This window comes from Notechis scutatus, chromosome 1 (assembly GCF_049901735.1).
Source record: "Notechis scutatus isolate UNSWTSFEM ecotype Mainland chromosome 1, rNotScu1.2, whole genome shotgun sequence".
In the NCBI taxonomy this organism is placed as follows: domain Eukaryota; kingdom Metazoa; phylum Chordata; class Lepidosauria; order Squamata; family Elapidae; genus Notechis; species Notechis scutatus.
Window position 1 is genome coordinate 168053280 of NC_142009.1, and position 24922 is coordinate 168078201.

Below are 24922 nucleotides of genomic sequence, written 5' to 3' on the forward strand. Positions count from 1 at the left end.
ATTTCTTAGATCCCCCCCCCCCCCAGGTGGCATGGCCTCATGGATGGGTTCTGGAGCATGTCCACTCAGCCTGATCCTAGTGGGACAGGCAGAAACTATTGGAAGGAGGCAGTCTTGCAAAAATCCTGGCTCCAGGCCATGCAAGCCTTTAAAGGTACGACCAGCATGCAAACATGGAAAGACACTTGGATTCCTACTATAGGAGAATGGTTGTGGAAGCCGATGGAGTTGGCTGACATGGCAATATTGACTGCTCAAAGAACATAAATACTTTTGTTTCCACATGAAAACAGCTTCTGAACTTGGTGCTTGATGCGGAGAATGAAACTTTGATTTTAGGTTTTACAGATTGATAAGACTTGTAGAAGTGACTGGTTCATACTATTATGGTAAAACAAAAAATTGTGATTTGTTGTTAATGCCTTATTCTACTGCAACAGTCGGAAGTCAATGTTTCTTTTTCTTTCCCTACCTCTCCTCACTTTTCTCTCCCCTTTCCCTTCATTGTCCTCTTATTTGCTTTTGTATTTTTTACTACTTTATAATGTAATAAAAACGTATTCTGAGATAAAAGTACAACCAGCATTGTCAATTGCATCCACTGGGAGGGGGGGGTTTATTCTATGGATGCTTATTGTAATGCAACTCCATGAACTGTTGTTTTGGGCCAGCTGAAGATTACAAATGCTCTTCAAGACCCAAGGACTCTATTGCTACAGTTCAGTTAGGAAGTGACTTAAGGTCTGAGTGGTCATAAGTAGTGCTTCTTGATCTGTGAGTAGGCACAACTATAGTGCACATGTAATCGTGGACAGCTGCCACCTGCTCTTTATATGCTATAAATCTAGAACCTTCAGATTTCACATTAACCCTGACCTTGGGAGCATGGTCCTTTCCAGAGTTATCCATAGAAAGTCACTGGACACTAGATCTCTAAACCCCAGACCCACTGTTTTGTCAGGGCTGAACCAAAGCTGATTCTTTCCCTACCAAACCTGCACAGCATTAATAAAGCACCTACCTCAATGGCATCAGATGATTTTCATTTATCTACCACTCCATTTGTAAAGACTTTTGAACAGCTTAAACATAATATAAAATTGAAGTATTAAAAAAATCTGTAACATAAACAAGGCCATGATGCCACTAGACAGCAGAATCTGAACTCGCTCCAAATGTTTCTCTGAAGATCTGTATCTTCCCATTTCTGGCAAATTTTATAGAGGTGGTGTGGGTGAAACGCACCCTCTGAATGTATTGTCCAAAAATTTTATTTTGAGAATGTGGATCTTAAAATCAAATTGCTCCTTTGTGGCATAATAAGCAGATACCCAACTTGTTATTGTACATTTCTCCAATCTTAAGGAATCCATATGCAGAGGTATTACTTGCATGCAGGGGATTATAGGGTTCATTCTAGAAGCCAAACATATTTTGAACTGAAATTCAGAGTCCTTTAATAATGGGTCACTCTACTGTAGCACCAAAATGCTTAAAAACTGATCAAATATTGTTTCGAGACAGCCCATTTAATAATAAAGTTCTGTCCTGTGCAGAATTTTATAGATTTTCATATTTAGCACAGCACCTTACATTTGTATATTCTAGGACATGGACTCAGTTTTTTGAGCATCCCATAATAAATATATTATTTTGATTAGAAAAATTATTTTTCTCGTTGTGTAATAGAAATAATAAAGATATGGTCCAGAATAGGGGCATGCAAATTCCAACAGGCTGAGATCATACATTTCTAAGGCTATTATATTTCATTTTTAAAAAGCTAAACAGAAGTATTCATGTGCAGTAAAACTCATGTATACACACATACACAATCACACTTATAATATGCACATACATGCATTCATACACTCAAAATATATGCAAATGTAACTAAGTGTGACAAAGAGTCAAAGGGAAGGAGGTGAAATGTGTTATGGAAAGAATGGTGGATACAAGAAGGGCAGATGTGCGGCAGGGAAAGGACAGGATGGCAAATCATGTTAGCAAAACAAGATGGAGTTAAAAGATGCAATTATGAAATAGTCAAATAAGAAAAAAACATTCGGAGCTTTGCACGTGGTCTGTGCCAATTGCATTTTTGCATTCTTACTTGAAATACATGCTTAATCTTTTTATATTTTAGTCTCAACTGAGTAATTGACAAACATAGGGAAAGTGATTCTATTTAATATATTATCCCATCTGAAAAAAGAGACTTCAAAAAGATTTTAAAAGCAGGTTTATGTATCCGCACATAGATGTGTAAAAAGAGTTTTATGAGTTTATACCACAAACTTTACAGTAAGAAAAAAGCACTTTATGACAGTATTTCACAAATTCACAAAGATCACTTTAAAATATAAAGCAATTACTAGCTTCTGAAACACAAAGCAGTTAGTATGTACACAATGTTAATAAAATGCAGTATAACCCAGTACGTTAAAAAAATAATACAACTGGATAAATTACAAAATTAAAACTGGGATATTTCAAAATAATAAGGAATTCTCAATTTAACTTAATCCATTTCTAGTTTGTATTTCTCTGCCTAGTAATTTAATTTGAAATAAAAACATTTTAAAAAGTTCGCTACCCTGGTTTTTTTGCTGATTGTTTTGCATAAAGAAATCAGTTACAGGGAGAATAAATTTTATTAAATAAAACTAGTACAGCTGCCCCTCCTCCCACAATATTCTAAAGAAAGTTCACATTCATGTGAACCTGAGATCCAAACAGAACACGAATACCTTGATCAGATGTTGCACAACCTTCTCATTCCTTGGTGCTCCTCAAATTAGTGTGAAGCATACTTGAATAGTAAAATCTTAAATGAAATTAAAGATCTAACATTTCATTTGTTTCACAAATAACCCCATGACCCAAAAATGGAGTGGCACTTGGATACCACACAAGTTATAGAAAGCATTTCAAAACTATCCCTTACTTTTTGTTATGAATTTGTCATTACAACCAGCTTGTTTTATTCTGGAAACCTGTTTTTCAGAATACCATTAATGCATCTTGCGAAGTCTGAGACTCAGGTAACAATGTGATACAATACTCCCTTGAAGTACAGCAAATACTTGCTTTGAAACACTTAGGCATGCACCAACATTTTATTTGTTACATGATCAATAGATCAATTAATGGAAGTGAGGAGACTCCACAGATACATAAGAGTGTTGAAGTGCCCTGGGTTCATTGTGGGTTTAAAAGAAACCACATGTAAATACAGCTCAGTTATGTTCTGTGCATATGGAAAATTAAAATGCTGTCACTGAGAATGCACTACAATTCCAAAAATCCTTGAGGTTTTTTTCAGCCATATATTCTGAAATACGGTACTGAGATAAGCTACTGACACATTCTTTATAGTTTAGCATTGCAGAAATAAATTATATGTACCTATGCTACAGAGTAGCAATGTTAAAATATACAGTAACCCTGAGAAAGTGGGCAAGTGGATGCAAAAAATGTATGAGGTTCCTTACAGATGTAACAATGTATCATTATTCATAATAACAATCCTGAATTAACCACAAGAATTCCTAACTGTAGAGATATGTGAGATTGCAATATTTATAATTCAATTCTAATTATTGACCATGGTTATGCTATATTCGAAATGAAAATTGTTATTACAAAGCTGTAGATTGCTAAAGTTTCAGCACCATTTCTTTATTTAACAGTCCAGAGGTGACAGTGCTTCTCAAAATATTCAGAACTCTTTGGGTGGTCAGGGTGTTGTACGTATATCAATAGGCATAATATCTGCAAACATGGATTCATACAACATAAGAAATCCTAAAGGATATTATAAAACACTACATGTTTAGTGTTATAAAACAGTACACTACACTAATGCAATTTCATCTCAATTGGCACTGGGAAATATTGTGATTAATTAAATATTAGCCTCTCTTATTGGATCCCCCTAACTTGAGATTTCAATCTTTGGTATTGTCTTGTGCAGATGCCTCTAAAAAAACAGCTGTCTCTTGGGATTATCGTGAGAGTCCACTGAGTAACAACATCCAAGCAGAGAGATATTAAGCCCACCATAAGCAGGAGCACATTAAAGTCACATTCATACACTCAGATGTATCTGCTGCTGAGCCATTCCTCTGCAGGCTGTAAGTGGAAAAATGAACACTTGCATCTTTGTGTAAAAAGAATATTCCCACACATTAAAACTGTGATGTCAAAAGTAGAAAGCAACTTTCTCATTTAACATGCTAGTTTTTTTTAATGTGCATGAACAAACATTCATCCCTGAAGCATCTCAAATGGTACATATCCACAATAAAACATGTATCTGCTGATCATGTATTTCAGTTCTTAGTTATAATTATGATGAAAGCTCTCCTCTTTTATAAGATTATAGCATTATGCAATATTATAATTGCTTAGTTTTACAGAACATGGTAGATTCCAGAACAGACATACTGTGCAATTACCAAACGTATCTGAGCTTAAGTAATCTTTCAAATTCTAGTAACAATGCTTTCCATTAGTCAAGTGTAGGGTAAAATTATGCAAATAAAATATTGAGCAACCACTTTTCTCTTTTGTTCCCTCCATATAACCCAAATGTTTTCCAATTGTTTTGTCTTAAATGAATAGCTGCCCAACAGACAAAGCACAAAGTGAAGAACTTGGGAACAAGAGGAATTTTAAATAGTTGTTATCACTTCATAATTCACCATAACAAATACAAACTGCAGTGAAATAAAGTAACTGAAAATGGGTAAGTAAACAACAGTACAACATATCAATAAGCGCCAGAATAATATAGCTCAAAACTTGGGGGGAGGGGTGTTCAGGGGTGGAAAAGAGAAGAAACAATAAGCATGTATCTGCACACATACATACTATTTTTTCTGACCTCAATATACTATAATATTCAGCATTCCTGACTTAAAAGCTCTCAGAGCTATAGATTATATACTGTGTATATATATTTTATATATGTACATACTTTATACATAAACCTTTCCAAGAATATCTTTTAGAAGAACACCTCAGGCAATATTTTTACTGCCTGAATAATGTTTTTTTTTTCTTTTGTAAAATATAGAAACTGTACTTCAAATCAATTCTATGTAAGATGACTATAATGGAGCTAGCCCTTTCTATGCCAATTGTTTTAGTTAAATCAGTCAATAAACTCAACAAAACATTTGTTATACAGCAAAGGGGCCACATGTATAATAGAAACTAACTATTCAATAAATTTATTAACTCAATAAATTAGTAATATACAAACGGAGGGTTGGTTTTTCAGTACTATCCCCCGTTCATTTTGGCTGTTACTTGCAAAACAAATATTGGAACCAATCTGCTCTATACTTGGGATAATTAAAACATGATTCAAAGTATATATGGAATGCCAGATGCCTAAGTAACTCAGTACAGGATAAATAAAGTGAACGCAAATGTTGTGTTATTGCTGGTGAAAAATCTCAGAATGTAAATTTTATATTTACTATAGAACCAGTACAACAGATCCTGTGATACTACAAGTGATCGAGATTTATCCTCTTTCATAGAGCACTTACAAAAGCTGTAAAGGCTATTTATCTTCCCACCCCCCCAAACAGCCCACTCAGCTGGTGACTTATCTGCTAAAATACAACCATACCCAATAATTACAAATGATGTCAAAATAGTGGAGAGAGTTATGGTGGTTGCTTTTCCAGTACTTAAGTCTTTAAAACAAATCTTACATTATTGCATAATTTTTATACAAGTTAACCCATGTATGTGATCCCAAAACAGCCAGCTTTATGAGATACTTTTTCAAAATTATCCAAACAAAAAGATACCACATACCACGACAACAGTGTCACAAAAATGACTTCTGCAAAATCAGTGAGTTCATGATTCTACCATATTTCCAGGGGGGGAAAAGACAAATTTCACAATACAGTTACAAATTGTGGATTTCAGCTCTCTAAAAGCATATATTCCCAAATCTTTGCTAGACCAAAGTCCTTGTTTTTATAAAGATACAGAGAATGAAAATTTCAGAATAGCAGCACTTAATTATATGCTTAATTTATATGCTTTCATTCTGTTTCATCCAATTTATGAAAGATCACAATCCATATATAAATTATTTATACAAATGTTCAGGTATCTATTTTCCATGCCAGTAGGAAGATAAGCAAGTCTGCCTAGCAAATTAAAAGGAGAGTGGAACATTTATCTTTTCCAAATCTAGAATTGGTTTTGACTATATAAACAAAGAAAAAAGTTTATTTGTTCCTATATATTAAAAAAATGTTTTCACAGAAAAATGTTTTTAAAAATGAAGTAATCCCCCTATATCGTCACATTATTAAATTCTCCTTAATATATCCTGGTATTTTATCTTTCAGAACAGCTACCATTTAAGTTTATTTTAATAGCTTGTGTGTGTATATATATATACATACATACATACACATTGAAATAATGACTGGGCTATAATTGTCTCCATACAATCCCATTCTGACCCTCATGGATCCTCAGCTTCAATCAACTCCAGGATATGTTTTTTTCACCAAATAAATTCTAATGGTTTCAAAAGATTTGCTATGCTCATGGCTGCCAGATTCTTTTATTTGCTCCTGAAAAATATGATTAAAACTTTGCATATGGCAATTTTATGTATATAATTAAAACCTTAAATTGCAGGAGGCCTATTGATAATAGTCAGCTTAAATGAATTGTAGACTGCATTAAATGTGTTTGATAAATGTGTCCACTGGATAAATGTAACAGCATCTGAATATACAATAGGTAGGATTTTAGCAAAAAAAATCTTTATCATATCCACATTATACATGCAGATTATGCAACAGAGAATGAATTTACTTCTTTTTAAAGATATATCAAAAGAGGTTTAAGCAAAATAGAAAAGTCAAAAGGCAAAGTTTTGATAGGCAAAGTTTCAAAATTATTACTTGCATGATACAATTAGGACAGCTTTAAGTTTTCTTTTCCCAAAGTGTGCATTATGCTAACTATGTTTCTAATTGTTACCTTGGATAATGTTGTTTTTGGATACAGAAAAAGGAAAGAATAGTGAATATAATATTATGTTCCCATCTTAAACATATACTACACTATTTCTTCCTACCAATTCGCATCCCAACCAAGTATAAAGTGATAGTTGTCATTTGAATTCAGAAGTCTGGCTACATAAAGCTTATTAAAACATTATAGAAAATAAGTGGTTCTTTTTGTTGTAAAAAAATTGGATTGGGTTCATAATTGCCTCACTTGCCTCTTCCTTAATTTCTTCAGCTCATCTTATTCCTCTATGGTTAGTATACCTGAAATGCATCTCCTTTGGCATTATCCCCCCATATAGATGTTAACTGTACAATTGCTAACATATATTTGAAATTATGCAATAACTTGGCAACCACAGCAACCTCAGTGCATCATACCTTGGTTATATATGTGGCCCACTGAGTATTTCAGGGCAAAAGTCCAGGGTGACTCTCGCTAAGGAATTCAGTTGAGATTATGCTGACTCTTGAAATTATTGTAAGAAACCTCCAATTCTTGTAACGTCACAAATGAAGATTATTTCTTGAAGAGGAAGTTTGCTTTTTTCTTCAGAATCAGGGTGTACTGTGATGAAATTGATTTCAGGAGGGGAAGAAGTAAAGGCAGATGTGCAACATTCACAGTTTAATGCCGAGCACAGATAAATCAAATTCCTTAGTTGCTTTCAGACAGTTGTGTATGTAGAAAAAAAAGAAAAAGAAAAAAATGCTTAGAAAATAAAAAGTTCATTTTGTCTGTTTGGTAATCACCAAACCAGTCTTTTTCCCCATTAACAAACAAAAATGGGGAATTAAAATTAATCTGACTTGTGGCAATAGAGGTCCTTAAGTGCTTTTAATTCTTCAATTAATGTCTTGTTTTGGTTTTCAAGGACAGCTACTCTGTTTTCTAGACATTTGACGTATTCTTTTTTCTTCCTGCGGCACTCGCGTGCTGCTTCCCTGTAGGCAAAATAAGAGAAAATATACAGGCTGAGGATAATTTTCAACATTCATAGCTGATTTTAACTTCAAGAATATAGTAATTTTAGAGCTAGAGCAAACAGAGTTTTCCTTCCCATCCATATAAAAAGTAGGTTACCGCAATGAAGGGCTGCAAGTTTAGAAACCATCAACTGGAATAGTATAATAACACCTTCTATTACCAAATCTCTTGTTAGTATGCAATAACTCTAATTCTCAAAGCATTAAAGCAATCATATCCTCTGCAAGGCTCAGTACAATTACTTATAAGGTTTTGTCTCTACATATTGTGCCCCGTGATCCCATTAATGTCCCTGAGCTGGGGTTTTCAGCATAAGAAGATATTCTCAATCTTACACTGGAAAAGACCTGAACACACCAAGACTTGCATACCTGTACCCGTGAAAATCTACGAAAACATATGTGTGTGTGTGTGTATGGAGGGAGGGAGGGAGGGAGAGAGAGAGAGAGAGAAAGAAAGAGATTGCTCTCCCTCGGTCTCTCAAAATTCTTCTAGATTTGGAATACAAGAAAGGCCCAAGCTACAGAACTCTTAGTGCTGATGTAAGAGTTGATTGTCACACTGATAAGAATTCAAACAATTGTTGTGTCAGTAATTCACTGATGCAGATTTCTCCACTTTATCAGAGAATAGTTCTGCTTCCTCTCCGTGGCTTGCAACTGGAAAGTAAGGCCAATGGTGAGGTAGGGAAATCTGCTCTGGGCCCACCGTGCTAGGCCGAAGAGCCGTCAGGGCGTGCAGTGGACATGGCAAGGTTCAGTCACCTTTTGGGCCCTGCTCTGGGCAGCAGTTCAGCTTTCCTAACTGGCCGCAACCCGAGTCCTGCCTGCTTTTCCCTTTCTCCCACAGCTGGTGGCAGAAAGGAAGGCGAGCTGTTGCCACCTGCCCCCCAAGCCTATATCTTGCCCCCACCCAGACACTCCACAGCTGCTGGGCCTCACCTGCCACAGCTGCCAGTGACCAGGGAGCATGAGGCTGCACCGCCCACATCACCCCTCTGCCAGCTGGCTTCCCCTGCTGGGCCCCGCCCTTTGGCCAAGCACAGGCCTTACCTTCGCAGGCAGCTGCGGGTGAGCAGAGTGGTGCGAGCCCTGTGGGCTGGCACTGGAAGGTAAAACCAATGTCGGGGGAGGGAAATGTGCTCCCGCCCAGCCACTGGCTTCTTGACGCAAGCAGAGGCCATTGGTTGGAGTGAGGGGAACTGCAGTGTTGGGCTCCCGCAGCTGTGAGTACCAAGGTGTAGCTAGAATTGGAAGAAAAGGCTGCGTGGCTATGGTGGAAAGAACTGGAGCAACAACTGGCAGCTTGGATGAGAAGGTGTGAGTGAGGTGGTGACTGCTCCGACGAGTAACTGAGCCTACCATGCCAATTAGAGCAGCGGTCGCCAACCGGTGGGCTGAGAAAAATTTTTGGTGGGCCGCAGAGAAATCTCACCCCAAGAGCACCCCCAGAAAGCAATTAATCTGGGCTATGCAGAAACACAAGGCTGCGCCACCCACATGGCCCCCCGGGAACCCTCCCTGCCCACTCACTCCTTACCCGGTAAACTTGCCTGCTAAATTGCTATTTTTCCTCTTCTGCCGTGCCAGGAGATTTAGATTAGCTAGGAAGCAGGAAATGGTTGGATTTCTTGCTTTTTAGCTAGTCTTTAGATCAGGGGTAGGCAAACTTTTTGGCTCGGGGGCCGCATTGACTTTTAAAATTTGACAGACGGGCCGGGTCAGCACAAGATTTTTGGAATCGCCCCCTTCCCCCTCTTCTCCTCCTTCCCCTCCCCGGAGGCCCCCTGAGTCAGGAGTTGCTACCGCCGGCGCGGCTCCGCGCTGGCTCCAGTCCTGCGTTGCTCGGGAAGGGAAAGGCAAAAAGGAAGAGCCGCGGCGGTGCTTTGCAACGGAGCAGCGGCACCGGAGGCTCAGGCTCAGCGGCTCCTGGTTTTGCCTTTTCCTTCCCAAGGCAACGCGGACTGGAGCCGCACGGAGCTGCGCCGGCGGTAGCAACTCCTGACAGCCCCAGCCGGACACCTGAGCAGAGCCCAGGCGAAACTGCCTGTTGCTGCTGCCGGAGCACCGCCGGTCGCCTCCTCCAAGCAGCCTGCCCGCCCACCGGGCTTCCTCTGCCGCGCGCTCGGGGCCAGGCACGAGCGCCCGCGAGTTAAAAGGAAGCCGAAAGTTGCTGGGAAGTTGCTCGGGTGCTGGGAGCAGGCTTTTAAAGTGCCGCCCGAGCAAAGTTTAAGCAGCCCGCCCACCCGCCGGGCGGAACCCTTCCTGCTCCTCGGCGGGAAGACGCTCCAGCCTGCAAACTTTGCCTTTACAAAGTTTAAGCCTGGAAGCCCCAGAAACCCAAGCAACTTCCCAGCAACTTTGGCTTCCTTTTAACTCGCAGGCGCCGTGCCTGGCGGAGGGAAGCCCGGAGCCTCCTCCAAGCAGTCCGCCCGCCAGGCTTCCCCTCCGCCATGCGGCTTCGGGCCAGGCATGAGCGCCCGCGAGTTAAAAGGAAGCCGAAAGTTGCTGGGAAGTTGCTCGGGTTTCCGGGCTTCCAGGGCTTTGCAAAGGCAAACTTTGCAGGCGGGAGCGTCTTCCCGCCGAGGAGCGGAAGGGTTTCCCCGGCGGGCGGGCGGCTGCTTGGAGCAGGCTTCCGTGCGGCTCGAGGCGAGGCGCGAGCACCAGCGAGTTAAAAGTTGCTGGGAAGTTGCTCGGGTGCTGGGGGAGCAGGCTTTTAAAGTGCCGCCCGAGCAAAGTTTAAGCAGCCCACCCGCCCACCGGCGGAACCCTTCCCGCTCCTCAGCGGGAAGACGCTCCAGCCTGCAAACTTTGCCTTTGCAAAGCCCTGGAAGCCCCGGAAACCCGAGCAACTTCCCAGCAACTTTCGGCTTGCTTTTAACTTGCGGGCGCTCGCGCTCGCGCCCCGAGCCGCACGGCAGCCCACTCCAAGCAGCCCGCCCGCCTGCCGGGCGGAACCCTTCCCGCTCCTCGGCGGGAAGACGCTCCAGCCTGCAAACTTTGCCTTTGCAAAGCCTGAAACCCGGAAAACCGAGCAACTTCCCAGCAACTTTCGGCTTGCTTTAACTCGCGGGCGCCGCGCCTGGCCCCGAGCCGCACGGCGGAGGGGAAGCCCGGAGCGCCGCCGGTCGCCTCCTCCAAGCAGCCCGCCTGCCCACCCGCCCGCCGGGCTTCCCCTCCCCGCGCGCTCGGGGCCAGGCGCGAGCGCCCGCGAGTTAAAACGAAGCGGAAAGTTGCTGGGAAGTTGCTCGGGTGCTGGGAGCAGGCTTTTAAAGTGCCGCCCGAGCAGGACCGCCGAGCCGGGAAACGGGCAGCAAGGCAGGGCAAGGCTCCACCAGCAGCGGCCTAGCTTTAGGTGGCTCCAAGCAGCCCGCCCCTCGCTGGTGGAACCCTTCCCGCTCCTCGGCGGGAAGACGCTCCAGCCTGCAAGCTTTGCCTTTGCAAAGTTTAAGCCTGAAGCCCCGGAAAAAAGGGGGATCAGCGGGATTCACCTTCGGAGAGGTCGCACTCAAGGTGATTTCAACTCCCAGCCGAGGCCTTTGCAAATTTCTTTTCTTTCCTACCCCTAGATCGCTCCGCACTGTTTTGCAGCTTTGGGGGCCACGCGGCACAGGGCAATATGCCACGCCCATCGATTTTTTTTCAGGGGCAGGCCGGATTGGACAGACCAATGGCAGCGATTTTTTTTCAGGGGCGGGCCGCATTGGACAGACCAACGGGCCGGATGTGGCCCGCGGGCCGTAGTTTGCCCACCCCTGCTTTAGATCTTCGGCTCAGCACAGCCAAACCTCCCTTAGGGCTGAAGATTTGCTTGCAAGCAAATTCAGTGGAGACTCACGGCAAGCAAATTTGAGAGACTGAGCTAGCTGATGGCAGATAGATAGATAGATAGACAGACAGACAGATAGATCACTGAATGATTCTGTGAGCAACTCAATCTGCCTGCCTGCTTTGCCTGATTTTGGGTAAAAGTTTCCCTTTTTTTTTTTACAAAAAAAATCAATATTTATATAAATATTTGTAATATTTACATACAAGCCATGCCCAGCCAGTCACATGACCACCAAGCCTTAGCCACAAATTAGGCCACACCCACAGAACCAGTTAGTGGTCACTGGGATCTAAAATTATGAGTTTAGTGGTCCCTGAGGTCCAAAAGGTTGGCGACCCCTGAATTAAGAGTAAGGCGCGATGGAAGGACCCGCATGGCTGAGCAGTGCTGCCTACCCGTGAGTTTGGGCAGGGACCGGAGAGCCAGGCGGGGACTGCTCCCTGAAAGAACAACAGTAGAACCTTGCAGATTTTATCTGCCAACTGGCCTCCAGGTAAGGCCCCTCCTCCTCTTTCTGCACTTTCCTGTTTTTCCAAACACCAAGGCCGGGCCAGGTAACAATTTGCAGGGAAGTGCCCCAACCGAGGAGACTCAAGCTGTATCCCGCATCTTGCATAAACTGTTCCTGCCCCTTTCGAAATTGCCACCTGGCGCTTCCCTCGGGTGCCCAGGGCCAGCAAGTGGCTCTTCCAAGAACCAGAGTCGGGGAGGCAGCGCAATGGCAGAGAAGGGCTTTGGTTGCTCGTTCTGGCCTTGGCTGCGGCTCATGGATGCTTTATCCGCTGCGGGAACTGAAACGGCAAAGTGCTGCCTTGCGCTGGCCCTGCATCCCCAAATAGGAGCTCTAGGCAGAAAGGCTTGTTTTGGCCCTAGGCTGGAGCAGTGAGGGGGGCAATGGCAATGGCATGAAGGGAAATCACGAGACTGGAGGTTCAGATACCACAGCCTGCAAGAAAATCACCATCTTTGGTGTTACTGGCATGATGGGCCTGGCTACCCAGGTGCAAGCCCTGGTGGTGGGGGAGGCAGGTCAGGGGGTGTCAGAACAAGCGGTGGCTGCTTTCCCACAGTAGCAGCACAGTGGCTGACAATTGGGGTGGGGTGGGGGTGAGTACCGAAGGATCAGTGCCTTGCACTGTGGCTGCTGCAATGAATATGAGAAGTCCAGCCAATATTTTGAGCGCAGTTAACATACACAGCCCAATGAGCTTAGGCCGCCCTGTTACCATAACCAGCCCTTTGTCCATGACTTCTCCGTTAACACTCACCTGTCAATTTACTAACTCCAGTTACTGCTCCAATGAATATCACACATCCAGTCACTATCACCTTACCAATGAATCTCCCAACACCAATGACATTAGTTGGCCCTTTAAATATATCCATGTGACCTGTGGATGTATGCCTTCCCTTCCCTAGGCATTGCCAACCTCTCCCCCACCCCGGTTAAAAAACAACAACCTAGAGACAACCCTCCCCCCCCCAGCAAGAGGGTTTATCTAACAAATTAAAAATGTTCCAACTCTGCTTGTTTAAAAGAATGTGCTGCAGAAAAGACCAATTGTTTGATTCTTCTGGCATATTCCAAACAACAATAAAAATATGAGTTCCTTCTTCAGACAATAAACTAAAGGTGAGAATGCACAATTAAGAATGAACAGGAGCCATGTATAAGTAGAACATCTAATGAGCTATATGTTGCACACTGACTATGCAACTTTGCACTGAACAAATACAATAATAATCTATGGTTTTGGTTGATATACTTGCATGGGGAGCTAATGAATATTTTATTTGATAAAGATTTAGATTAGCTAGGAAGCAGGAAATGGTTGGATTTCTTGCTTTCTAGCTAGTCTTTAGATCTTCGGCTCAGCACAGCCAAACCTCCCTTAGGGCTGAAGATTTGCTTGCAAGCAAATTCAGTGGAGACTCACGGCAAGCAAATTTGAGAGACTGAGCTAGCTGATGGCAGATAGATAGATAGATAGATAGACAGACAGACAGACAGACAGATCACTGAATGATTCTGTGAGCAACTCAATCTGCCTGCCTGCTTTGCCTGATTTTGGGTAAAAGTTTCCCCTTTTTTTTACAAAAAAAATCAATATTTATATAAATATTTGTAATATTTACATACAAGCCATGCCCAGCCAGTCACATGACCACCAAGCCTTAGCCACAAATTAGGCCACACCCACAGAACCAGTTAGTGGTCACTGGGATCTAAAATTATGAGTTTAGTGGTCCCTGAGGTCCAAAAGGTTGGCGACCCCTGAATTAAGAGTAAGGCGCGATGGAAGGACCCGCATGGCTGAGCAGTGCTGCCTACCCGTGAGTTTGGGCAGGGACCGGAGAGCCAGGCGGGGACTGCTCCCTGAAAGAACAACAGTAGAACCTTGCAGATTTTATCTGCCAACTGGCCTCCAGGTAAGGCCCCTCCTCCTCTTTCTGCACTTTCCTGTTTTTCCAAACACCAAGGCCGGGCCAGGTAACAATTTGCAGGGAAGTGCCCCAACCGAGGAGACTCAAGCTGTATCCCGCATCTTGCATAAACTGTTCCTGCCCCTTTCGAAATTGCCACCTGGCGCTTCCCTCGGGTGCCCAGGGCCAGCAAGTGGCTCTTCCAAGAACCAGAGTCGGGGAGGCAGCGCAATGGCAGAGAAGGGCTTTGGTTGCTCGTTCTGGCCTTGGCTGCGGCTCATGGATGCTTTATCCGCTGCGGGAACTGAAACGGCAAAGTGCTGCCTTGCGCTGGCCCTGCATCCCCAAATAGGAGCTCTAGGCAGAAAGGCTTGTTTTGGCCCTAGGCTGGAGCAGTGAGGGGGGCAATGGCAATGGCATGAAGGGAAATCACGAGACTGGAGGTTCAGATACCACAGCCTGCAAGAAAATCACCATCTTTGGTGTTACTGGCATGATGGGCCTGGCTACCCAGGTGCAAGCCCTGGTGGTGGGGGAGGCAGGTCAGGGGTGTCAGAACAAGCGGTGGCTGCTTTCCCACAGTAGCAGCACAGTGGCTGACAATTGGGGTGGGGTGGGGGTGAGTACCGAAGGATCAGTGCCTTGCACTGTGGCTGCTGCAATGAATATGAGAAGTCCAGCCAATATTTTGAGCGCAGTTAACATACACAGCCCAATGAGCTTAGGCCGCCCTGTTACCATAACCAGCCCTTTGTCCATGACTTCTCCGTTAACACTCACCTGTCAATTTACTAACTCCAGTTACTGCTCCAGTGAATATCACACATCCAGTCACTATCACCTTACCAATGAATCTCCCAACACCAATGACATTAGTTGGCCCTTTAAATATATCCATGTGACCTGTGGATGTATGCCTTCCCTTCCCTAGGCATTGCCAACCTCTCCCCCACCCCGGTTAAAAACAACAACCTAGAGACAAACCCCCCCAGCAAGAGGGTTTATCTAACAAATTAAAAATGTTCCAACTCTGCTTGTTTAAAAGAATGTGCTGCAGAAAAGACCAATTGTTTGATTCTTCTGGCATATTCCAAACAACAATAAAAATATGAGTTCCTTCTTCAGACAATAAACTAAAGGGAGAATGCACAATTAAGAATGAACAGGAGCCATGTATAAGTAGAACATCTAATGAGCTATATGTTGCACACTGACTATGCAACTTTGCACTGAACAAATACAATAATAATCTATGGTTTTGGTTGATATACTTGCATGGGGAGCCAATGAATATTTTATTTGATAAACTTTATTTGGACTTTATCAAATCATATAAATTGACTGAATACGTGTCATCCTGCTGTCTTGCTTGAAATAATTTATTTCTAGTTGATATTGCATAGTTGCCTTGCAAATGAAATGGTTCTGACTGTTAACAAGATTAATTCTGGGCCATAACTAAAAAAAAAATACTTGTCCTGCACTTTCTGGCTCTATTAACCACTGCAACACAACAAGAGGTTTGCAAATCTCCTTATTCATGTTTTTCAGATAAACTAATTGCTTTTCGTACCATCAATTTCATCTTATATAATAAAACTTTCTTTAGAATGGAAGTAAAGAAAGTTGTTGGCCTGCTTTTCAAATACAGGTAGTCCTTCACTTACTACCATTCATTTAGTGTCTGAAGTTACAACGGCACTGAAAAAAGTGAGTTATGACTGCACCAGAGGTGGTATTCAACCAGTTTGCACCATCTTGGGTGAACCAGTAGCGGTGATTTGGCGTGGGTCGCCAAACCAGTCGCAACTGCTGGCTTACCCCAATAGCTCTCCTAGCTTTCCCTACCACATGGTGTCCGCGGTGCAGCTCAGGCAGATGTCCCACAGCCGCTGCACATGCGGTGCACATGTGCAGCGGCCCCAGGACATCCACCCACCTGCCCACCCTCCCAGAGCATGCTTTCTTCCTTCTCCTGGCGGATGTGCCTCTTCCAGTCCGGCCCGGACTGGCCCAGTCAGCCAGTAGGTGGCCACATGTCCAGCAGCCCCTTTTTCAGCGCAAGAAGCCTCCCCCAACCAGACAGCTGCTCTCCTCCTTCTCTGCCCGTTTGTTCTGTATGGCCGAGGAGGAGGAAGCCGGTTGGGGGAGGCTTCTTGCGCTGTGAAAGAGGGAGCTGGAGGAGACTCTTTTTCAGTCTCCAGCCGCCTCTTTCGCAGCACAAGAAGCCTCCCCCAATCGACTTCCAGTTTGTCGGCTTCGGAGGCAGTGGGGTTTCGCGATCTCTGCGATCTCGCCGCGCTAGTCGCGCTTGGTTCCTCCGACCCAGACGGGTCCGAGGATAAGGTTGCCCGTAGAGGCAACCGAAGATAGGGAGGATCCAGACAAGGGGTTGGGGTATTCGCAGACCCCTTCCCCACCCGGCACAACCTCCTTTTCTCAAGTCGGTCCAGCGGCGGTCAGCAATGGCCGCCACAAAGAAGTCAGCAACCGGACAAGATCGTGCTGGAGGAAGAAGGAGAATTTTTTGAAGCGAAAGTTATTTTGGCTGAACTGGGATTAGAGGATATATTTAATAATTCCCTGAAATCTGAGATTTGGTTTTTTGTTTGAAAGATACTTTGTTTCCAGAAGAGATTGGCAAGCAGCGAGTGAAAGTGTTTCAAGTGAAAGTTTACTCTCCTTCCACATGGAATTAACGAATGAATGCTGAAAATACTACTATTCTATAAAAGGTAAAAATTTAAAGCTTCTGGTTATAAATGGGAAGGGAGAGGACAAAAGGAAAATTTATACTAAGATTCTGTTGAAGGAGATGCCTGGAAGATTTCAGAGATTGGAAGTTACTGCAATAAGAACTTAAAATACAGACTGGTTTTCTTTTTCTCCCTTTGCAACTGATTTTAACCCAGGAAGAAGGGAAGAACTTTGTGTTTTGTTTGGATTGTTTGGTGACTTTGGGACTTGCTTTAAGCTTGGAAATATCTTTGGCTGTTTTAAGAAAAAGAGGATTTACAATGATTTTATCTGCTGATGAACTGAGAGAGGAATATGGCAAAATAAAGAAAGATGATGTGGGACAAATTTTTGCTTTTTAGAAATGGCGCTTGCTACTTATCAGCAAATACAGCAATTGATGGAAGAAGATGAAGAAGAAGAAGCCATCTTTAATGAACCCATAGAGGTGCTTAAGAAAGAAAGAAGAAAGAAAGGGGGAAAAAAGGATATAAGACTTAAAAATATTTAAGAAAGAAGAAAATAAGATGCAAAATCAATATGAGGTTAGAAAGCAAAAAGGGAAGAGAAATACAACAGAGAGGGGAAGTTAAGGGGGTAAAAAGATCAGATGGGATAAGACAGGGAGGAAGAAGGGGGAAAAGGCCACGAGGGCATTAAACAAGATGTGAAAAAGAAATGGTTTTTAGGGGTAAAGGGTAATATAATTTGGTTTTAAAAGGATTCTGCAAGGTACATATGATAGTATTGTAGTATTTGTATTAAAAATAGAAAATTATAACTTTATAAGATCTGAGTAAAGACTAAAATATTAAAGGATTAATAATGGTAGAATTTAAGATTTAATAAAATAAGGTTTAAAATATTTAGTTTAAATGTAGAGCTTAATTGATTATTGCGTGGATGTTAGTATGAATATATTATTGTGATACTTGCTTTTGAAATAGATAATTGGAATGTTATGAGATTTAATGTTTGATGATATATTTAACTATGTTATAGATTCACTATTTTTTTCTTTTTTTCTTTTGTAAGTAGTATGTACTAAGCAGAATCAGATGGGGAATTTGGAGTTACCTTAAATGTTAATTTAGAGGTGCGATGGAAAGGCATCATACTTTGATTTGTGATTTCAGGAGGAATTCTTTTATTTTACTATGGGGAATGAAATATATAATTGGAAAATAATGGACAAAGGATAGAAATATAATGATTTAAATTAAGTTAATAAACAAAATAGAATTAAGAAGAAAGGAAAGCGGGAGAAGCTATAAAGAAATTACAGAATGGTAATTAAGATAGGTAATGGCATATAAGATGAATATGAATTTAATTGAAGTCCATACAAAGAGTGGTAATCCGGGGCCAAGCTACTTTTTGAAAAGAAGTTTTATTTTATGTGTTTTGTGTGTTTCTGTCTATGTGAGATCTAGTAAAACCTTGGAGGAAAGCGGGAGGAGAATAATTGCAAACAAGACAGAGGGAAATATGAATATGATGATTAAATTCAATGAGAAGAAATATTAAAATCACATTGTATAAAATATTGTATTATCTGCCTTGTAAAAATTTACAAGGGAAAGAGGTTTAATGTGTACAAGGTTTATGTTTTGTTTGTCTTCAAAAACTAATAAAAACTTGTTATAAAAAAAAAGAAGCCTCCCCCAACCAGCCGACGACTCTCCTCCTCAGCCCTACAGAACAGGTGGAGAAGGAGGGGAGTAACCGGCCAGTTGTGCTGAAAAAGGGGCGGCTGGAGACCGAAAAAAAGTCTCTTCCAGCTGCCTCTTTCGGAGTGCTGCACCACTGCACTCGGACTTGCTTGGCCAAGACCTTTAGTGCAGCGGGTTCAATGGGATGGACCTGCGTGGCCGGTGCCTAGAACGGCACATTGGAGTAGCGCAGCAAAGCCGCTGCAAGAAGCCTATAGCCGCGCATGTTTTTTTCGGTGCAGGAGGAAGGTATGTAAGGTTTCAGGCAGTTGGAAAAGCTGCCTAGCCCAGAGCTGCCAGGAAGTTGGGGCGGGGGTGGGGGGAGCGAGGCTGCTGCACAGGCCTCACTTGAATTTCCCAGCCCCAAAAGTGGGAGGGGAGGAAGTCCTGCCTGCCGAACCTGGAAGCCTTGCCTGCTGGCTTTTTCAGGCAACGCGGGACCGGAGACTGGCCGGGAAGAACCCTTGTAACAAGTGATGCTGCCGGGCGCTTAGAAGCGTGTGTTTGTGTGTTTGTTTCAGGTGTGTCTCCTCTCCTAGCTTTATTTTCCCAGCCCTTAACTTTCCCCAAAAGCAGGAGGGGAGGAAGTCCCGCCTGCCTGCTGCCCCTTTGTTGGACCCAGAAGCCTTGCCTGCCTGGAGACTGGCCAAGAAGGACCCTTGCAACGAGCGACGCTGCTGGGCGCTTAGAAGCATGTGTGACTGTGTGTTTGTTTCAGGTGGGCGCTTGGAAGCCTGTGTGTGTTTCAGGTGGGTCTCCTAGCTTTAGAAGGAGAGGGAAGGAGGAAGGGAAGGGATAGAAAGAGAGGGAAAGAGAGGGAGGGAGAGAAAGAGAGAGATGAGAGAAGAGAAAAAGAAAAGAAAGAAAAGGGAAAGAAAGAAAAAGAGAGAGAGAAAGGAAGAAAAGGGATAGACAAAGAAAAACAGGATGGAAGGAAGGGAGAGAAAGAAAGAGGGAGGGAGGAGAAAGTGAATGAGATATATGGATGCATGGATGGAAGGAGGGAGGGAGGGAGAGGGAAAAAAAGAGAGGAAGGAAGGACACAAACCCTGGCTTCAGAAGACTCTTTGAAACAGAACAGCAATCAAGGGCTGGAAGGGATCTCAGAGGTCATCTTCTAGTCCAAGGGTCTGCAAACTTGGCAAGTTTAAGACTTGTGGACTTCAACTCCCAGAATTCCTGAGCTAACATGACTGGAGGAGGAATTCTGGAGTTGAAGTCCACAAGTCTTAAAGCTGTCAAGTTTGAAAACCCCTGTTCTAGTCCAACCCCCTGTTCCAGCAGGAGATCCTTACAGAATCATAGAACAGCAGAGTTAGAAGGAACCTTGGAGGCCATCTAGCCCAACCCCCTGCTCCAGCAGGAGACCTTAAATCATCTGGAATCTGGATTATTTTGGTGCCTCTAACAGAGAGGAAAATTGACAGAGGAGTTTACTAGAACAAGGCTGCCATGCAGAAGAAGGTAGAGATAGTCCTTCACTTATGACCACAATTGAGCCCAAAATTTTGATTGCTATGCAAGAGTGTTGTTAAGTAAGTTTCACCACATTTTACTCAATCCATGACCTCTCTTGGGTCTAATGGTCATGTGCAAGCTAGGGAAGTAAATCTGAAGGCATGTGCAATGTTCTAATGTACAGATGTTATAGTTAAATGTGTGGCAGAAAGTGGACTATGGGTGTGTTTTTCCAAACATAGTTTTAGAAGAGCTCTGTGTGTGTGTGTGTGTGTGTGTGTGTGTGTGTGTGTGTGTGTACATACACATACAGCATATATAGTAGATAATGTATCTTTTTGTGTGCCTTTACACACACTATACTATGTAATATGTATGTACACATATGGCATATATACATAGCATTAAATAGTGTATTTTGAATGTTCAGTAATAGTAAAGAGAGAGGGAAATAGAGACCTCTTTGAGGTCACGTAAGGCACCCCTTGATGTGAGTGATGTCAAGTTGGCTACGCCCACCCAGTCACATGACCAAGCATGCCCACCCAATCACATGACCAAGCCACACCCACCCAATCACATGACCACCAATCCATGCCCACCAAATAAGCCACGCCCACAGAACCGCTGGTAAAAAAAAATTGAATCCCACCACTGTGCAGCACCCCCATTGTCACATGATCAAAATTCAGATGCTTAGTAACTGCTCCTATTTAATATGGTGGCAGTGTTCTGGAAGCTCACATCATCACCTTTTATGGCCTTCTGACAAGCAAAGTCAATGGGGAAATCATATTCACTTAACACACCATGGTAGTAACTTAACAACTGCAGTGATTCATTTAACAATTGTGGCAGAAAGGTCATAAAATGGGGCACAACTCACTTAACAACTGTCAGTAACAAAAATGTTGGGCTCAAGTCAAATAAAAATATTTTTGGCTATTGCTGAATTGTATAACAAACCTGTTCTTCATTAGACGGACTTCTCTTTTTCGTGCTGCTTCTTCTGCTGGTTGAGTGGGAAGAGCTGGGGAAGATGCCATGACAACACCAGGTGCAATGGTGCTTGTGGGTGCAGTGCGAATTTGGTAGGTCTGAACATCTCCTGAAGCAGCTGGAAAGAGTTACAAAATGTTATACTTGACAGTACTAGAAGACAATTCTTAAAATGATTTGAAAATCTTTTAATACTAGTTGGCAGTTTTCTTCTTCCAATAATGTAACTGGCATGGTTGACTGCAACTATCACCGCAACAATACGAAGTTTCTACTGGTCAGCATTTATAGAAATAACATACAATCCTCAAGCATTTCTTTTTGCATTGAATATCCTCTTTGACTTCTGTCTCATATCCCTCTTTCTTAGTTACTTTGTTCCCTGATCACTTTCCTTCTGAAACTACTGTAAACAATATCTCCCCTTCCTGATCATATTTCCTACCCAAATCATATTTGATATTCAAAGGATATTTTCATCTGAATACCGTTTTTTTGGCTTCTTTTACCCAATCTTATGTGTCTCTTCTCTTTCTCCAACCTCTTCTCCCACAACCATTGCTCTTATTCTTTATCTCTTTCCCTCACAATATAACTACTATCAAGATTCTTCCTTTTTTTCTGCCTTTACATTTCTGACATGTTTTCTCCTAAGGTTTCCTTTCCTGTCTCCCATATATTCCTGATTCACATGTCTTTTGTAATTCAACAAATATGTTAAATTCAACCTGAGCAAACTACTGGGCTTTCCAGGAATCATATAACAGAATTAGTTTTTATTGTTCTATGATTAACTATGATTATCAAGCATTATCAAGTGAGCAAAATAATATAAATCCCAGATGCATAGAGAAACAAAATATACAAAATACAAACAAATCTATTAAGATATAAATAGATAGGTACTATAAATGCATCAATTTACCATATATATCACCATATATATGGTAAATTGGTAAACTATCACCATATTATAGTCTACTGCTGTAATGGTAAATCATAAGACCCATCCATATTTCATAAAACTGTGGTTCCTGCCTCTGATATCTCATTCTTTTAATTTTTTTCCTTCTAATAAATGATATTTCAAAGATAGGGTATTAAAAACTACAAAAACAGAAAGACAGTCCCCGTCCAAATTACAAACACTACAAAAAGAAAAAAAAACAATAAAAAGTGTGCACAACATATATAGAATCAACATTAAACATACATTGTCCACACTGGTTGAATGTTGACAAATATGTCTCAAATAAATCTAATATATTCCCTCCTTTGCACAGTGAGAAATAAACTAATCTTAGTACCTTCACGAACAATCCATTATTATATTAAACTTGTAAAAACTCCATGGATGGCTTCCATTTTCTTATAAACATGTCCATAATATTGTCTCTAAGCTGTACAGTAAATTTTACCATCTCTGCCAACTCAATCAGCTCCAGTTGATCATCTTCCATCCATTTTGTAATTTTTATTATAATGAATTTTATATATTAATATCTTTTTCCGCATTTTATGATTTTCGCAGATAAAACTCCTCCATCCCTTTTTCCTCATTTTCTAACAGGCTTCTAAATTATATTTTAACTTTTTTTTCCCTAATGTGACAATGTGGCCTTGTTAATTCACATCCCAATTATGTTATCTAGAGTTTTCCAATATTGGACAATTAATTATTTTAGCTACTTTAAATATTTTTATTTTTAAACTTGGTGCTGTAAATAAATGCAGGAAGCCTAATTCTGGGGACATTCAATTCTGTAAGGGATAGTATCTCCTCAAACTTTTGCATCAAAAAGATATGGCTTTATCAAGTTTGTATTTGACAACCTGTCCAATATTTGGAAGAATAATTCTGATATACATGAGCCAATCTAACTGGAGTCAAGTGCCAGCAATGTATTATCTTCCACGGCAGTTCTTGCATTGAAACTGAGGTTAATTCATCCAGTTTTCATAGTTTCTGCCAATTTGCCTTATGTATGTAATTACCAAGACAAGTATCCTAAACTTTCTTTAAACTATGTGATGGATCTCCTGTCAGCTGTCACCTCACAGCTGCAACCATTCAGAATCAGCTGCCATGAACTTTAGCGGGGACTAGATGGGAAGGGGGATGCATTAAGGGAAACAAAAGTTCAATGTATCTTTCCCAGAGTAGTTTCAAGGGAATGGAACACAAGCCGTATACCAAACCTATGGCTGAAGTGACCGTTCTGAAAACATCTTTCTTGAATTTGATTAGACATGGGGGTCCAGTGATGGGAAGCAACTAAGAGAGGGAAAAGTTAGACTTCAGAATTTTGGTGCATGATTTTCAGTTCTGGCTATGCATTACAGTAGTTCACTTGACTTCTAGTAAACTATACATTTCTCAAAAAATAGGAGTTAAAGATTGTTCTTAATTAGAGGTTCAAGCTGACATAGGTCTCACATCTCCTATTTCTAATTGCAATAATAACCTATAGTTCTGATAGTATAGTTGCTCCAAAAATTGTTGCTACTAATAAAGCTGAAGATAATTTGGGGAAAATCTGAAATAAAACTTTAAAGAAAAGATTAAAGATATTATTTGTTAAGAGTTTAGAGGGAGGCAATGTGAAATAGCCCAAATCAAATCTTGGGCTAGTTTCACATAAATCCATTTGTAATTTCAATCCTATTATGCAAGAAATTGCTGGTAGAAATGATCTGTCTCATTCCTGAACTGTTTACTTAAAAGAGTCAGAAAATTGTAAGAAATGAAGTAGCAAAGGCAATGCAGAGCATGGCCTCTATAATCTTTTCAAACCTCTTTACCAGAAGTAGCCTTGAATAGCTTCTGAATTTATTTCCATGTATGTGTGTGTTATGTTTGCATTTCTGTTCTCCCTTAAGTTCACATACTTGTGTCAGAAAAAAATGTGTATGGTTATAGCTCTTGCTTGTTTTAGCTCTACTCCTCATATCCTAACAGATTTTATTTGAAGAACAGGAAGAAAAGGCCTCTTCTATTCTAGTAAGTAGCACTTTAACAATTTCACAATTAAAAGAATGAACGACGCATAAATAAATAAATAAACAAACAAACAAACAAATAAATAAAGCAAGCAAGCAAGCAAGCAAGCAAGCATCAACCTTTGAATAAATCATTTAACAATGTCCTTATCCTACCTTGTACCACTACTTGGTTGCTGGGTACCAGAATTTGTTGTCCATCAGTAGTCTGTGCATACTGTAAAATGGTGGTACCCGGCTGGGTTGCAGCTGCATTGGTCATAGTTAGAGTCTGCAGGCCCTGGACTCCATCCGTGCCATTGTTTGCTAACTGGATTGCACCTCCCTGGGTGATAGCAACTGGAAACAGGCAAAAGCAGGTAAGCAATTCAGATATTAAGAACATTGTAAATAATCTGAAAATAAGGTTGTTTAAAACATTTAATCTTATGCTGTGTTCTGTGATTACATTATGACTCTGAATATATTTTATTCATTACAGTTATTAACAAAGACATTATCTTGATGCAGCAATTTCAATAAGTGATAGATAAATCACCACAAAAGGCAATGCTGAAAACTAATTTGGTCAATGGCATGTTTTTCTTAAACCTGTTATGGCAGAACAGCTGAAGCATTCTCCACCCCCATAATCATTAAAAGAATGTACTGATGTACTTCTGAAGAGATACTGAATTTTGTTTACCATGTAGGAAAGTGTAATTTATTATATGCAC

At 41.6% G+C, this 24922-nt stretch overlaps 1 protein-coding gene across 4 annotated transcripts in view; it reads right to left on the bottom strand.

Moving 5' to 3' along the window:
• Positions 1-2225: 2225 nt before the first annotated feature.
• CREB1 (cAMP responsive element binding protein 1) overlaps positions 2226-24922 on the bottom strand; it is a 57731-nt gene continuing 35034 nt past the window's right edge. For 3 of the 4 annotated variants that reach the window (XM_087949465.1, XM_026673188.2, XM_087949464.1), the window contains 3 exons: positions 24363-24545; positions 21174-21324; positions 6921-8003 (listed from right to left, as the gene is read on the bottom strand). In XM_087949465.1, the coding sequence (XP_087805591.1) occupies positions 7859-8003; positions 21174-21324; positions 24363-24545 (479 nt within the window). In that variant the 3' untranslated portion in view covers positions 6921-7858. Of the gene's footprint in view, positions 8004-21173; positions 21325-24362; positions 24546-24922 lie in introns of all 4 variants that reach the window. The other variant, XM_026673187.2, reaches the window with a different exon arrangement.